Source organism: Alternaria viburni (assembly GCF_023758015.1).
Source record: "Alternaria viburni strain BMP 2772 chromosome Unknown scaffold_24, whole genome shotgun sequence".
Lineage (NCBI taxonomy): Eukaryota > Fungi > Ascomycota > Dothideomycetes > Pleosporales > Pleosporaceae > Alternaria > Alternaria viburni.
Genome location: NW_026055793.1, coordinates 24,408 through 37,854, shown reverse-complemented (window position 1 = coordinate 37,854; position 13,447 = coordinate 24,408). Strand labels below are relative to the sequence as shown.

Here is a 13,447-nt window from a genome sequence, read left to right as displayed (position 1 = left end):
TGTCAAATGCAGTATAATGTGGCTGTGAGGCGTGTGGCGAGTAAAAATGTTAAGGTGGCGGGGAGGAGAGCAGGTCTGGGCAGGAACCGACGCCTAGCGCAGAAGCCGGGCAGGGTGACGTACCCACCTTTCGGTCGCGCCTGCCCGCGCCTAGAGGCAGCATCCCTCGCGCCTCGACTCCCGCCATGAGCCAAGACGCAATATTGCTCCTCGATACTTCAGACGACCGCCGGAATAATGGTGCGCATAACAGAGAGACGACACCATGGGAGATCGAACTGACCATCGCAGGCGTCGCTTTTGCGGCAACTCGTAGCCGGCCCTCGCGCCAGGCATGCTGAAGCTGGCCTCGACCTCTGCTATGTGACCGACAACAGTACAGTCGCTCCAAGAAGAATCCCATGGTTCGCCCTCTGACAGCGTCTAGTAATCGCTACCTCGGGCCCTAGCGGCACCTACCCGCAGCGCGCCTATCGCAACCCGCTTGACTCGCTCGTAAAGTTTCTCGACTCGAAACATGGCGACGATTGGGCCATATGGGAGTTCCGCGCTGAAGGGACGGGCTATCCCGACTCGGAGGTCTACGGTCGCGTCTACCATTATCCCTTCCCCGATCACCACCCGCCGCCTTTTGCCCTGATACCGAACATCATGGCCAGCATGCGCAACTGGCTCCATGAGAAGGAGGGGCGCGTCGTCGTCGTACACTGCAAGGCCGGGAAAGGGCGATCGGGAACTGCTAGTTGCAGTTACCTCATCAGTGAGGAAGGCTGGCCGGTGCACAAGGCTCTGGACCGCTTCACCGAGCGGCGCATGCGTCCCAACATGGGCAAAGGCGTCAGCATCCCCAGCCAGCTCCGATGGATAGACTACGTGGATCGCTGGGCCAAGCACGGCAAGTTGTATGTCGAGCGGCAGGTCGAAATACTTGAGGTACACTGCTGGGGCCTGAGAGACGGTGTCAAAATCCAAATCGAGGGCTTCGTCGAGGATGGCAAGCTCATCAAGAACTTCCACACCTTCACCCGCGACGAGAGAGAGATTGTGCGGGGCGAAGTCAAGACTACCGGCATGGCACAGGCAGTGCAGGAGGTCATGTACAAGAACGGTTTCGGCCCATCCAAGACGAGCGAAGGTCCCAAGAATGGCTCGACTTCCTCCCTCGAGCAGCAGCAGCAGAGCAATGTCGATGGCACCACCACGGCCGAGCCAAGATCGTCGCGCGAGAGCCTACCCACGGGCACAGGCGACGTCGTCTTCCGACCCGCCAAGCGCGTAGTTCTGCCCACCAACGACATCAACATTGACGTCGAGCGTCGTAACAAAGCCGCCTTCGATTTGACCATGGTCACCGCTGTCGCGCACGTGTGGTTCAACACATACTTTGAAGGGAACGGCCCTGAGCAGAATGGCAATGTCGACCAGTCGGGCATGTTTGAGATTGCATGGGAAGCCATGGACGGCATCAAAGGCTCATCTCGAAAAGGCACACAAGCTTTCGAGCGCATAGCCGTAGTCTGGCGCGCACTCTCTAGTGAAGAAGGCCGACCTGGTGTTGTCATTACAGAACCGAAGGAGGGTGAGCCTGTGCAACAAGCCGAGCCCGCAGATTGGAGGGGTACCAAGGGCGTGGAGCCGTCCGAAGACAAAGATCTAGGTGTCCGTACAGCGAGCCCACCCAACGAGAAGTCCGACATCAGCCGAGCGAACAGCGTCCGAAGCGAGAACAAGAAGGGTACCACCATTGTCGAAGCTCCCGGCCGGAGGGACAGCGGAGATAGTGACACCAAGCATGTCCGACCACATGGTCCGAATGGGGAAAAAGTCTTGATGGAGCCGAACGGTTCTGCTTCTCGAACAAGCACAGACGCGACAACGAGTGGGCCGACAACGGCAATCTCAGACCCCACGCAACCAGATCGTCCTGACAATTCTAGTCATGTTGCTAGCCACTCGCGATCCGCAGACCAGCCTACTGGGTCACACCAGAGCGGGGGCCACATTGGCGGAATTGCGGAGAGCTTGAAGTATCACGTCTCAGGAGCAGCTCACACCAACGATCTACCTGATGGAAAGCCTGAGAGTGAGATGAAGGATGCGAAAGAGCATGGCCTTGGGCACATGCATTTTGGCAAGAAAAAGACAAGTTCGTAGGTGCCTATACCCTTACAGCGACGGCAAAACTCGTGCATCACGTCGTTGTCTTCGGTAATGCGGGGCGTTATTTGGAGCTGCATGACAGAACCGGAAGCTTGCGGTTGGCGTCTGGTCAGCGTATCACATGTGCGCACGAATCGTGCTTTGCGCGTGTTGCTGGCGCTGTATGCATTGATGAGGCGTTGTACAGCGCGCTTCTTTCGTTATGAGAAAGTGTTTTGGGTTTGTAGGATTGAGGTTGGTTCCGTTGTTTCTCAGATACACCACTTGCTTTCGATCCACTAGGGAACAACCAATACTTCTGATTAGAAATTCGTCAACACCAAGGACTCTAATGTATGCGCGACTGTATATCCGTGCAGCATGGGATAAGTGAGGCGAGCTGTCCACGGGTGCTCGGTAATGCGCTCGATACCTAGCCGATGCAGCTACTGCATTCCTTCCTGGTGAGGCAGGGCCACTCAGCGCGACACACGAACGACCATCACTGCAGCTCAGCAGCAGCCGATGGGAACACAACGTCAAAAGATGAGCCACTTCGGTAATATGCATGTGCGTAGAGAGCACAGTGCGTCTTTGCGTTACCGGCAACGCAGGGAAGTGTGATGTAGAGACAGCCGCAGCGCCACCGGACCAGCCCGCAGGTATAAGAGCGTCACGCAGTCGACGGCCGAGTTCTGTGAGCCGTATACATGCCCTCGAGAAAGAGAGGTGCAGATGAACCACGAAAGACTGATTGGGACCGGCGAAAGCGAGCGCGTCCACACTCCTGCAAGGCTGAAAGCATTGTCAGACGAGGCTGAGCTACGCTCTGCCTTGACATTGGTTACCTCCTCACCGGTCATCACGACATCGCTCTTTTTTCAGCCTGTCTATGCATTATAGCCTGCTCAGGCCAATACATCGACGAAACGTTGCTCCTACAGGAAGGTCGTGGCTAGGCAGCAGATTCGGCTGAAGAGGTTCATTAGGTATGTGCGGCCTCCACCCCACCACCACCCTGTACTGATATGGTGATAAGACGATCTAGTCGAGCACGCTGGCTCCCAACAAGTTCAGCCTTGTCGGATTTCGCTATTCAGAGCTCGCCATTTGCCAGATCCCGGATTAGGTACTGCGGGGTAATCGAGAACGGTAATACAAGACTGCAGCCTAGTAGTGTGTTGTGTGGGCGAGAGATCTGATTAGAGAAGGGTGTGGGTCGGGAACAGAGACGGAGTGAGGTTAGGCTTCACTTTGCGGCTCTGTTGGTGGATAAAAGGGTGTGAGACCTAGGTCCTCCTCTTGTCTCAGCCTTTGAGACTGTTTCATCTGCAATTGCTGCATTTCTTGAACAAGCCGGATCCCAAGTTTACGTATTACGACTTCTTCCAGGTCCTTATCTCCAGCAGCATATTCAACAGTTAAGCAATAGCAGAAAGCCAGCCTCGCATCTTGGCAAGTCTACGACCCATGAACGGACCGGACAGTTCAAAGACTTCTTCCACCAAACCTTCTTTACCTGCCAAAGCTAGCAAAAAGCTTTCCGACACCTCATCATCGTCACCAGTCATTGTTGCAACCCCGTCCGTGAAGTCCGACCCGGACGACATCTCGCTGCACGAGCCAAAGATGGATTCCTCTCAAGAGACTGTCGAAGCTCATGTGGCTGATACGGCTCAAAATACCGATGAGAAGCAGGCAGCTGTTTCTGTCGAGCATACTGAGGTGCCAAAGTCTGAGCTAGTCGTTGCGAAGAAGAAGAGTGTCAACAGGCGAGGGAAACACGCATCAAAGAAGTCAAGGCGTAAAGCAGAAGAGACGTCTACATCGGACGATAGTGGCTCTGAGAGCGACAGTGAGTCGGAAGAGAGTAGTGAGGACGAGAAGGCTAAGCGTAAGAAGAAGCGGAAGTTGGCCGCGAAACGAGCAGCAGCGAAGAAGAAGCAACGGGCGAAGGCGAAGAGTAAGAAGAGCAAGAGCAGGAAGCACGATTCAACAAGCGAGGATGAAAGTTCGGCTGATACCTCCGATTCAAGCTCGGATTCAGATTCAGAGGCAGATGACAAGAAGAGCCGCCGGAAGGCCTTGCGAGCCAAAGCCAAAAAGAAGAAGAACAAGAAGCTAGACAGTTCTAGCGACGATAGTACTTCTGACACTTCGAGCTCATCCGACAGCGATACAGATTCCGAGGATGAGAAATCGAGACGGAAACGCGCAAAAGCGAAAGCAAAGCGGAAGGCAAAGAAAGCAAAGAAGGCCGAATTATCTGAATTGTCGTCAATCTCATCGTCCTCCGAGGACGATCTCGATGCGCCGGCTCCACCGCCAGAGCCTCCGCTGCCAGGAGATACCCTTGACACGCAAGTGACCAAAGTAAGTGGTCTGCTCAACAGTCTCAAGGCGCAACAAGCTTCTCTCAATGCTGCTGCTGCCGCTGCCGCCGTATCTACTACGAAGCTTGACAAGCCAGTCAAGAAGAACGCCCTCGAGTTCAAGCGCGTCGACCAGGTTTTCGACATGAAGATACGCGATTGGAAACTTGTTGAGAGTAACGCCGACCAAAAAGATGAGTTTGACTGCGTGTTCACCGTGCGCAGGAGACTCAACTGGGAAGGCAAGTATCAAGAGACACAACTGGATATCAAGTCTAAATTACTCCGCAATGCACTCCAAGAGGTTTTCAAGGACTGCAAGAGCATCAGCCTGGTGGAAGACATCCCGCAGATTGACCCCCACACGCTGTTCCACTACTACGACGAACTGAAGACCTACATCAAGAAGACGCTAAAGCCAAAGCTGAAGAAGGCAAAGAAGTCGAAAGAGCAGAAGCGCGTCAAACAGCAGATTGCATCATGCAAACTGCTTCTGAGTTACATTGACGAGGACTACACTGCGACGCGCAAGGCTCTGCGGCCCATGCTCAAAGCGGGTACGATCACGTACGACCTCGTTTGGGCATTGTTCAAGCCGAACACGATCGCCTTCACTCCCACGTATCACAACAAGGATGATCCGCGATGCTTCAAGGTCGAGACCGCGTATGAGTATGAGAGCTGGATGACAGGAGTCAAGTCCTGGTATGTTGATGGCAAGTATCTTGAGTATGATGGCAAGTCGTTTGGCCTTGGAGACCATCAGATCACAATCCAGGCTTTCAAGGGCCACAAGAAGATTACCAGTCTCTCGGCTTATCCGTTGAAGTACCACAAGGATCCTGAGGTGAATCATTAACCGGTGGATCGAGCGTGCATTAGCTAATGGTCTTGCAGAGTATCAAGAAGCAACTCGTCGACCGAGGCAAGAAGTTCGTCGCCCTCCAAGGCATGAACTACCGGCTCCAGAAGGGCATTGCGTACATGAAGCACAAGAACAACATCATCCGCTTCATCATCAATGGCCGCGTCATGGTCGATCCTGCCATCTTCCGCCGCATCAATCCCAACTATCCGCTCTCGTACCTCAAGCAAGACGAGCTTGCACAGAATGAGGAAAACGATGACGACGATGATGATAGTGACGACTGCTGCTGTGGATCTGATGAGGGCGAGGAAGATGAAGAGAAAGACAAGATGCGCATCGTCATGTGGAAGGACAAGAAGGGTAAGAAGCACCCCATCCGTGTGCCACAAAGCGTCATCGACAAGGAAAAGGGCGACAGTCCCGACAAGCAAGTCGAAACCGACGAAGACGGCTCAGAAAACAAGCAGCAATGCTTCACCGAAGAAGAGCTCCTCATCGCCTCTCCCGTCGTCCTCGGTTTCGCCTTCTCTGAGAAACTCTGGCTCGAATTCTCGCTCGCCGGCATCGACGACATCAAATGGAACGACGAAGCCTTCTCCAGCCTCGTCCTGCCCAGCCGCATCAAGCAGAACCTCAAAGGCCTAGTCTCTTCCCACCGCTTCAACGCCGCAAAGACCATCGACGACGTCATCCAGGGCAAAGGAAAAGGCCTCAACGTCGTCCTCCACGGCCCTCCCGGTGTAGGTAAAACGCTGACCGGCGAATCCATCGCCGAGTACCTCAAATGCCCACTCTACGCCGTCTCGGCAGGCGAACTAGGTACCAACAGCCGCTCACTCGAAACCGATCTAAACCGCATAATGGACATTACGCATTCCTGGGGCGCCATCCTCCTCCTCGACGAAGCAGACGTGTTTCTCGAAGCGCGCCAACCCCACGACATCCACCGCAACAGCCTCGTATCTGTCTTCCTGCGTCTGACAGAGTACTACCAAGGCATCCTCTTCCTCACAACAAACCGCGTGGAAACCTTCGATGAAGCATTCCAGAGCAGGATCCACATGGGTATCCGCTACGACAACCTGGAAGCCAAGGCGAGGAAGAAGATCTGGCAGCACCATATTGGCAAGGTGGAGCAGATGGGTCGTGACGCCGAAGCCGAGAAGAAGAAGGGCAAGGATAAAGACAGTGATGAGGAGGGTGCTGTGAAGGAGGGGCAAGAAGATAAAGGTGGGAAGGTCATGAAGCCGTTTACCGATGTGGACTTTGATGAGCTGAGTAAGAGGAGTATGAATGGGAGACAGGTATGTGTTGCTGTGGTGGTGGTGTGCGTGGATGTCGGCTAACAATTTCTGCAGATTAAGAATACGGTCAAGACGTCGCAGTCGATTGCGCTTGCGGAGAAGTCGGTGTTTAGTATGGAGCATGTTAAGCGTGTGCTTGAGGTTGCTGAGGCTTTCGAGGATGATATGCGCGGTGGTGGGGGTTACCGTGATGCTAAGAGGATGTATACTTAAGGGGGGTCTCTTTCGCCGGACGGACTGTGAGGTTGTCGTATTAAGGTGTCTTTCGCTTTTGCTTGGATGTGATGGATGCCGGCAGGTTGTTGAGCGTCTTGTTCCTTTTGTTTATACGTCTCCTCTCAAGTATACTATGGCATCGATTGTGTATTTGAGTGTTTTCCTGATCCAGGTCTAAACTCCTCACGATGGGAGCCAGAAACGCATGCTGTGGCCGGTCGCGGTTGCTCCTCTGACGCGTGGCTCCTTCCAAAGTGACAGTAGATGTGGAAGGCGCAGACGTCGCTGACAAATGTCATGATGCCATGATGAGCGTTCCTGGCCGGTAGATAAAGTACTGCCGGCGCTCGGGAATAGCGTTAAAGCCGGCGCTGGACGCCTTTGAATCTTCGACGTCAGCTAGCTATGCACTTCTACTAGTGGAACACGATATACCAACAAGCGCTACAGCGCGATTTATGTGCCTTTTCAACCAAAGTATGTAGCAGCGTCCTCTATCCATTTCGTGTGGTGTTGCTATGAAGCCCCGAGTTATTACACCTTTTCGCTTCCTGACGAACATCAAACAGAAATTATTGAGATTAAAATGAGATGATCCATCAAGACGGCAACGTTAAGATGATCAAGATCATATTGTGCTATGAAGCTGTTCCGATCTGGAGATGACGTCCCACCCATCTACACGCTCCTGCATCATCTGCAGTCATGGCTGGCTATCGCATCTACGCGCAGGATGATCCATAGCCTAAATAGACGCGCAACTAGGCCGACTGACGTCGTCTCTAGTGGTGAGTTCTAGGCCCCTTCTCGTGAGTGCCAAGCAGCAGTGGCTGGTATCAACTCCACAGCGTCCCCACGCAACCTCGGTGCCCTTTTCTGGGGCGCGTCAGCTCCAGCGCGGAAATACTTCAACCCTCACTTTTATTCCCGCCAACGTCGTGCCCACTGTTGCCGCTTGGATCCTCGCATTTGCCCGTCAGTGTCAAGCACTCGGACCAAGCTCACGCGCATTCCGATCGCCGCATGCGCTGCACAATGGATGACGAAGGCACGCAGCCCTCGACGAGTCCTGATCCGTCCACCACCAGCGCGTCAGGCACCCACGGCGATGCGCCACCAAAGAAGAAGCAAAAGCGCAACAAGCCGACGCTGAGCTGCGAGGAGTGTGTCGAGCGCAAGACCAAAGTGAGTGCAGCGCGCTGGCGCAATGGCTGCCCGAGACTGAACCGACGCAGTGTGACCGAACTCGTCCTCATTGCTTGGCCTGCATCAAGCGACAGTCAACATGCAAATACTCCGACATCGCCAACCTGATCGCGAATTCTTCGGACAAGTAAGTTCCCATGGCATCCCTGGACGCGCATCTGCTGAGCCTTTGCACAGGGTTGGCGCCGGTCGCACTGCGGGACGCTCCAGAAAAACGAGCGCGAGGCCTTCGTTGCACCTTGGCAGTGACCCGCACCCACATGGCAACAAGCCCGTTCAGGTAATACACATCCCTTGTTCCTGTCACATAATTGCGAACCTCCTGCGAACGCATGTCGGCCCAACCTTTCGGGCGCCGGTGGCTATTCGCGATTGTGGGGCTTTGGGGAATCGGCCGAACGCGTTGGGTCAAGACCTGACGAGTTTCGTAGCCGTCAAATACTCCAAGCCCATTTTTGGCATTACTTCATCATCAGTGAAAATGTCGTGAAAAGCATAGTTCTAGCGGTTCTCTGACTCGTCTGACAGGCCCACATCCAGGTACCACCAACGCCAGTCAGAGCACAGTATCGTAGCGTGTCGTTGTCATCATCAGGGTCCTCGCCATTCCTGTTATCAAACATACCGTACTCTAACCACACGCCCGCGCCATTCTTTGGTCTGGGTTCTGAGCATCCCTTTGCTAATTACTGGACGAGTCGCGGCGGTCTCGCCGAAGTCGTCGGCGTGCTGCCAGCTAAAGAGCAGGCAGACATTCTGGTAGACAAGTACTTTGATGCTGTCGACCCAGTGTACCCTATGGTACATCGCAGGAACTTCTATGCCGACTATCAACGTTTCTGGTCACTACCCATAGAGGAGAAACATTCAGCAGATCCTGTGTTGGTTGCTCTTCACTTTGTTGTGTACGCAATGGGTACGCAATTCATCCGTACCACTGATAATGCCGAGCGAGCAAAGATTGCCGAGTTCTACATATCAGCAGCTCAACAGGCTTTGCGAATATCTTCATACCTCAGTCGAGCTTCGGTCAGAACACTGCAGGCCATGGTTCTGATAGGATACTTTTTGATGAACGACAACCATGCTTCTGATGCATGGGCTTTTGGTGGAGTTCTAGTACGGCAAGCATACGCCATGGGACTACATCGCGACCCAGACATCATCGCGCCTCGGTGTTCATTGAGTGACAAACAGCAACGGCGGAAGCTCTGGCAAGCCATCTATCTTCAGGACACCTTTCTTACCGTTTTACTAAAACTCCCACCGACCAGTGTTTTCTCAGACATACAGCCAGAATCCCTGAGCGATGACCTTGATGAATACATTCCGAACGGTTCTTCAAACAACGGCACGACAGACCCCGTCATCAATCCCATGAGCATCAGCAACATTGCCTCGAACCACGATCTTTATCCTTCCTACGAGTTGTCAGATCGAAGATACATTCGCTCCATGTGGCACATGGCCAACCTCGTGTCCCGCACCGTCTGTATCCCACGTTCGTTAGCAACACCCCTGACGACCTCAATGTCGCATAAAGCCGAGCTAGTAAACGAATACTTTGCTTTGCACAAGAGCTTCCCCGCAGATCTTACAGCATCTGACGAAGTCACTATACGCGCTATGGCAGAAACAAACCCACGCGGTTTACGACAGAACTTGTTCTTCCGAAGCAACTTCTGGCATTGCGTCATGGCCATACAGGCGGATGAGAACCCCGCAGAGGGCGTACCGTGCGACGTCAAAGGCGCGCTGGATGCGGCTAGGATGGCGTTGCAGTCTTTCTTCCATTTCTGGGAGTACCTCAGGATCGATGCCAGTGTGTGGTGGGTGTTCCAGCATCGCGCGTTTGAGGAAGCGGTAAGTGTAATCTTTGTGTATGATTACCAGGTCACTGACATGTCTCCTAGCTCCTCATGGCTCGAATCCTCGGCCAGCAAGCGCAACCGCTTTCACCCAGTCACAACGGCTTGCCTCCCTCAGCAGACCCCTTGCTCAAGGAAGCGAAGGAAGATGCGCGGAAGTGTCTCGATATTTTGGATCTGGTCGGCATCGCACCGGAGATGCAGAAGACGAGGACGGAAGTGCTCAGGACCGCGTTTTCGGATATATTGTGGTAGGTTCTTCTAAATATAGGCTAGGTAGCTGCGGCGGCAGCGTCGATACACCTGATCTGATAATGTAATATAATTGGGAACCTGGAAATCAATGCATGAAGATATCAGGGAGGTTACTACTGGTGAAAGACTTGAGCAAGAAGAGATTCCTGTCTGGGGCGATGCGGATGGACTATGTACATGCCTGGGCAGACAGAACATCTGTTTCAGGAACAAAAGCCGTGATTATGGGGTTCAAGTGCTGATGGTCGGCGATTTCATGTGGTCAATTGCTGCAGACCCTGTCGCGGTCATCGTGTAGTCGGACCTTTGCCAGGCCAGCAATTTGCTAGCCCGTTTCACGCGCCGTTGTGCGGACGGACCCGTTGCGTTTGTAAGCAATATGTCAGCTATACAATGACGGCTCAGATGCATAGCTGAACGTAGCAGATCAAGCACCTTTGACTTGACTACCTCGGTTCGGGCTGATTATCGGACCTGCACTTCGACATGCGGGATGATCGTGATAGCTCTGTGCTCAAGCACTTAGCTAGACTCACGCGATATACATACAATCGTCGTTCAACCTGACCTTGAGGCTCACTACCACGGGTTCTTCCATTGCAATCATAGAAAATGTGACAGCTCGGAATCAGATACTTCCTTGATGCCCCGACACACTGGATCAACTAATCAATCGCGATGGAGCGTTTTTCGACAGCAACTTTATTTTCCATGAACGGTGTTGATCGCTTTTTCCGTGTTACCGATACAGCGGAAGACAAGGCTAGGTGATCGACGGTCAGCGTGGATCGTTACTGAGGATGGCACGAACGCGGAATGAGAAAGGAAAGGGGAGATGGGCCAGGAGCGGTGAGCGGCGAAGGGGTTATATGGAGGTGATCTAGATGATCTTGTTGATCTGCGCGGGCAGGCAGGAGGAGATATCGTGGAGGCTGGAATTGGTTAAAGTCACCCCGGGGGTGAGCTCGTTCTGGCTTTCGCGCTAGTATCTGAAGAGTCTCCTTGCGAGGAATTTCGGTTGTCGGCTTTGAGAATCAGGTGTTAGGTGCCGGTGGTTACCGGGCTGGAATTCATCTAAGCCGAGAGTGGATAGTCAAGTTGGATGCACAAATGTTACTGCTTTAATGATTGTGCAGCACAAGTGTAGCCCGCATACTCAATTATCGAGGTCAGAACGGGTTGGAATAGATGCGGTAGTAGTAGTAATGAATGTGCATGGGCTTGAACGCAGCAACAGCTCTGCCGTGTAATAGGGATGCAAAGATGCAAAGACATGGAAATTGATGCAGAATTCTATTACTATGGGGTATCGTGCAGTGCTTCAAATGAAACTTCTAATCAAAAACGCTCATGAACCTTTGCGGCCTTGCCAGTCGATTTGCTGTCGAGAGTGGAGTCGCTGGCCCCTCCAGGACTGCCCCTCCTTTCGCGTTCTGTCGTATGCTGACGATGCTTCTCTGATACTTGTCGCTTCTCCCGTTCGTCTAGAACGGTAGACGTAACGTAGCCAGGCAGTCCCTGCTGTTGCTGCCAGGCTTCTGATGGCTGGCTTCTGCCCAGTATTATCTCCTCGTCAGAGCTGGCGCTCTCTCTCCGAGCTCTGGAGGTTGTGATTGTGATCGACTTCTTTATCGAAGGCTTGAGAGTGCCCAATTGGGTTCCCGACTGCAGCGGGCCGGAGTTCAGTGAAGGCTTACTCCAGGGTAGAGCTGAAGCCGAGCGAGTGATCTCGAGAGCCTGCTTCATGAGCGGCCTCAGAGTCGCGATAGAACCAGCTGTTATGCCCAATCCCACCTCTACTGTGCTCCAAATCGCGAAATCGGTTGTTCGGTAGAGAAAGTCGCCCTTGTATCCCTTCAACGAGGTAGTGTACGGGAGACGGATGATCGTTGCTGTCGAACCACTATCGATTTGTTAGAGACGTTGTTATGCGGCTCGCGAAATACTTACATTGCGGCAAGAGCAATGACGGACGCGACGATGACTTTCATGCGTTTCTTCATGTGCAGATCTTTGACGATCAGAACCGGGAGAATCGCAAACATCCAGTCCGCAAACGCGTTGAGTCCAGAAACCACGAACGTGAAGTTCATGACTAGTGTCGCTGACAAGCAAGTGCCGTGGTGATTAGGGTTCAGGTCCCACCAGAATGAGACCGGCTTGCACTGGAAGATGACGACCGATGTGTATGCGACTCCCACGATGGCAGAAACTACCATGATAAACCGGATGAGCCAGATGTGCATCTGTACGACGGTGATTCGAAGCAAGAAGAACCCGACGGCGATCTTGAGCATGCATGTCGATAATGTGTAGAATATTTCGCAGAAGAACCAGAAGTGAAGGGCCGTTTGCGCTCGTTCGTCGGTGAGTTTCTCGCGGCGAACACCTGTTCCGTGGAGAGCACCGCCGATTTGAGACACGAGATAACCGGTGAAAAAGCAAAGTGTGACGACCATGCAGTAGTCGTCAATGCCGAATCCCTTCACCATGAAGATCCTACATTCTTATCAGCGACGCGTCCAAAAACAACGAAGATAGCAAGTGGATCTTACCTGACATAGCAACGAAGCCCAACGGTGATATATGTTAAGATCAAGAAGGTGAGGGCTATAGCCAGCACCGAACCACTTCGGTCCTCCATACTCGGTGGTGTGTCGGGAGAATCGTCAAAATAAGGTTATGTAGGCGAGGGAGAGGATTGATGAGTCTGGAAAACCGCGATTCGAGTACGATCTTGCAGCATATTGTATTTCGACAAGTTCGGCCTCCCCCTCGTCGCTGATCGCGCGAACAGACGTCTCAACACTTTCTCCGAGCCGTGTGTCTCCTAGCATTGTGAACGCTAGAATACTGTTAGCAAGACCACCGACGCTGCTCTGGGTATCCTTGCGACGGTAGTCGACGCAGGTTGCTGTTCGAGCCAGGTTCATTGTGGGGCAGATCCATTATGGCGAGGCAGGAAGATCGGCAACGTGCTTCGCTAAGCGTTGCCACGCGAGAAAGGGGAGTGCGAGTCGTTTGCTCGGCCATACACGAGGCCACTTGATTGCCAAAAGCAAACGGATCTGTCTCTAGCCTTTCACTAATTCCCCGCCGACGAAAGCCTCATGATGCTTTTGTCAATTTTGTGGTTCCAATGGTGAGGCGTGCAGCGGGAGCTTGAGTCGGGAGGAGCATTTAGCGAGTCAAATGTGTGCACGGAATCATGCAAGCGTG

General features: G+C 53.2%; 4 protein-coding genes across 4 annotated transcripts; 3 read left to right on the top strand and 1 right to left on the bottom strand.

Moving 5' to 3' along the window:
• Nucleotides 1-185: 185 nt before the first annotated feature.
• J4E79_009242 (uncharacterized protein) lies at nt 186-2,154 on the top strand (the record flags this gene model as incomplete). Its single annotated transcript, XM_049358092.1, has 2 exons — nt 186-240; nt 428-2,154. 2 exons carry the CDS (start codon nt 186-188, stop codon nt 2,152-2,154), a joined length of 1,782 nt encoding a protein of 593 aa, XP_049207308.1.
• A 1,455-nt stretch (nt 2,155-3,609) lies between these two features.
• On the top strand, nt 3,610-6,896 carry J4E79_009241 (uncharacterized protein; the record flags this gene model as incomplete). Its single annotated transcript, XM_049358091.1, has 3 exons — nt 3,610-5,358; nt 5,409-6,683; nt 6,738-6,896. 3 exons carry the CDS (start codon nt 3,610-3,612, stop codon nt 6,894-6,896), a joined length of 3,183 nt encoding a protein of 1,060 aa, XP_049207307.1.
• A 1,038-nt stretch (nt 6,897-7,934) lies between these two features.
• Nucleotides 7,935-10,228, top strand: J4E79_009240 (uncharacterized protein; the record flags this gene model as incomplete). Its single annotated transcript, XM_049358090.1, has 5 exons — nt 7,935-8,084; nt 8,135-8,232; nt 8,283-8,385; nt 8,634-9,968; nt 10,019-10,228. The coding sequence occupies 5 exons, from the start codon at nt 7,935-7,937 to the stop codon at nt 10,226-10,228; spliced, it is 1,896 nt and encodes a 631-aa protein (XP_049207306.1).
• A 1,338-nt stretch (nt 10,229-11,566) lies between these two features.
• On the bottom strand, nt 11,567-12,720 carry J4E79_009239 (uncharacterized protein; the record flags this gene model as incomplete). The annotated part of the gene is made up of 2 exons (XM_049358089.1): nt 11,567-12,131; nt 12,179-12,720. 2 exons carry the CDS (start codon nt 12,718-12,720, stop codon nt 11,567-11,569), a joined length of 1,107 nt encoding a protein of 368 aa, XP_049207305.1.
• Nucleotides 12,721-13,447: the final 727 nt, after the last annotated feature.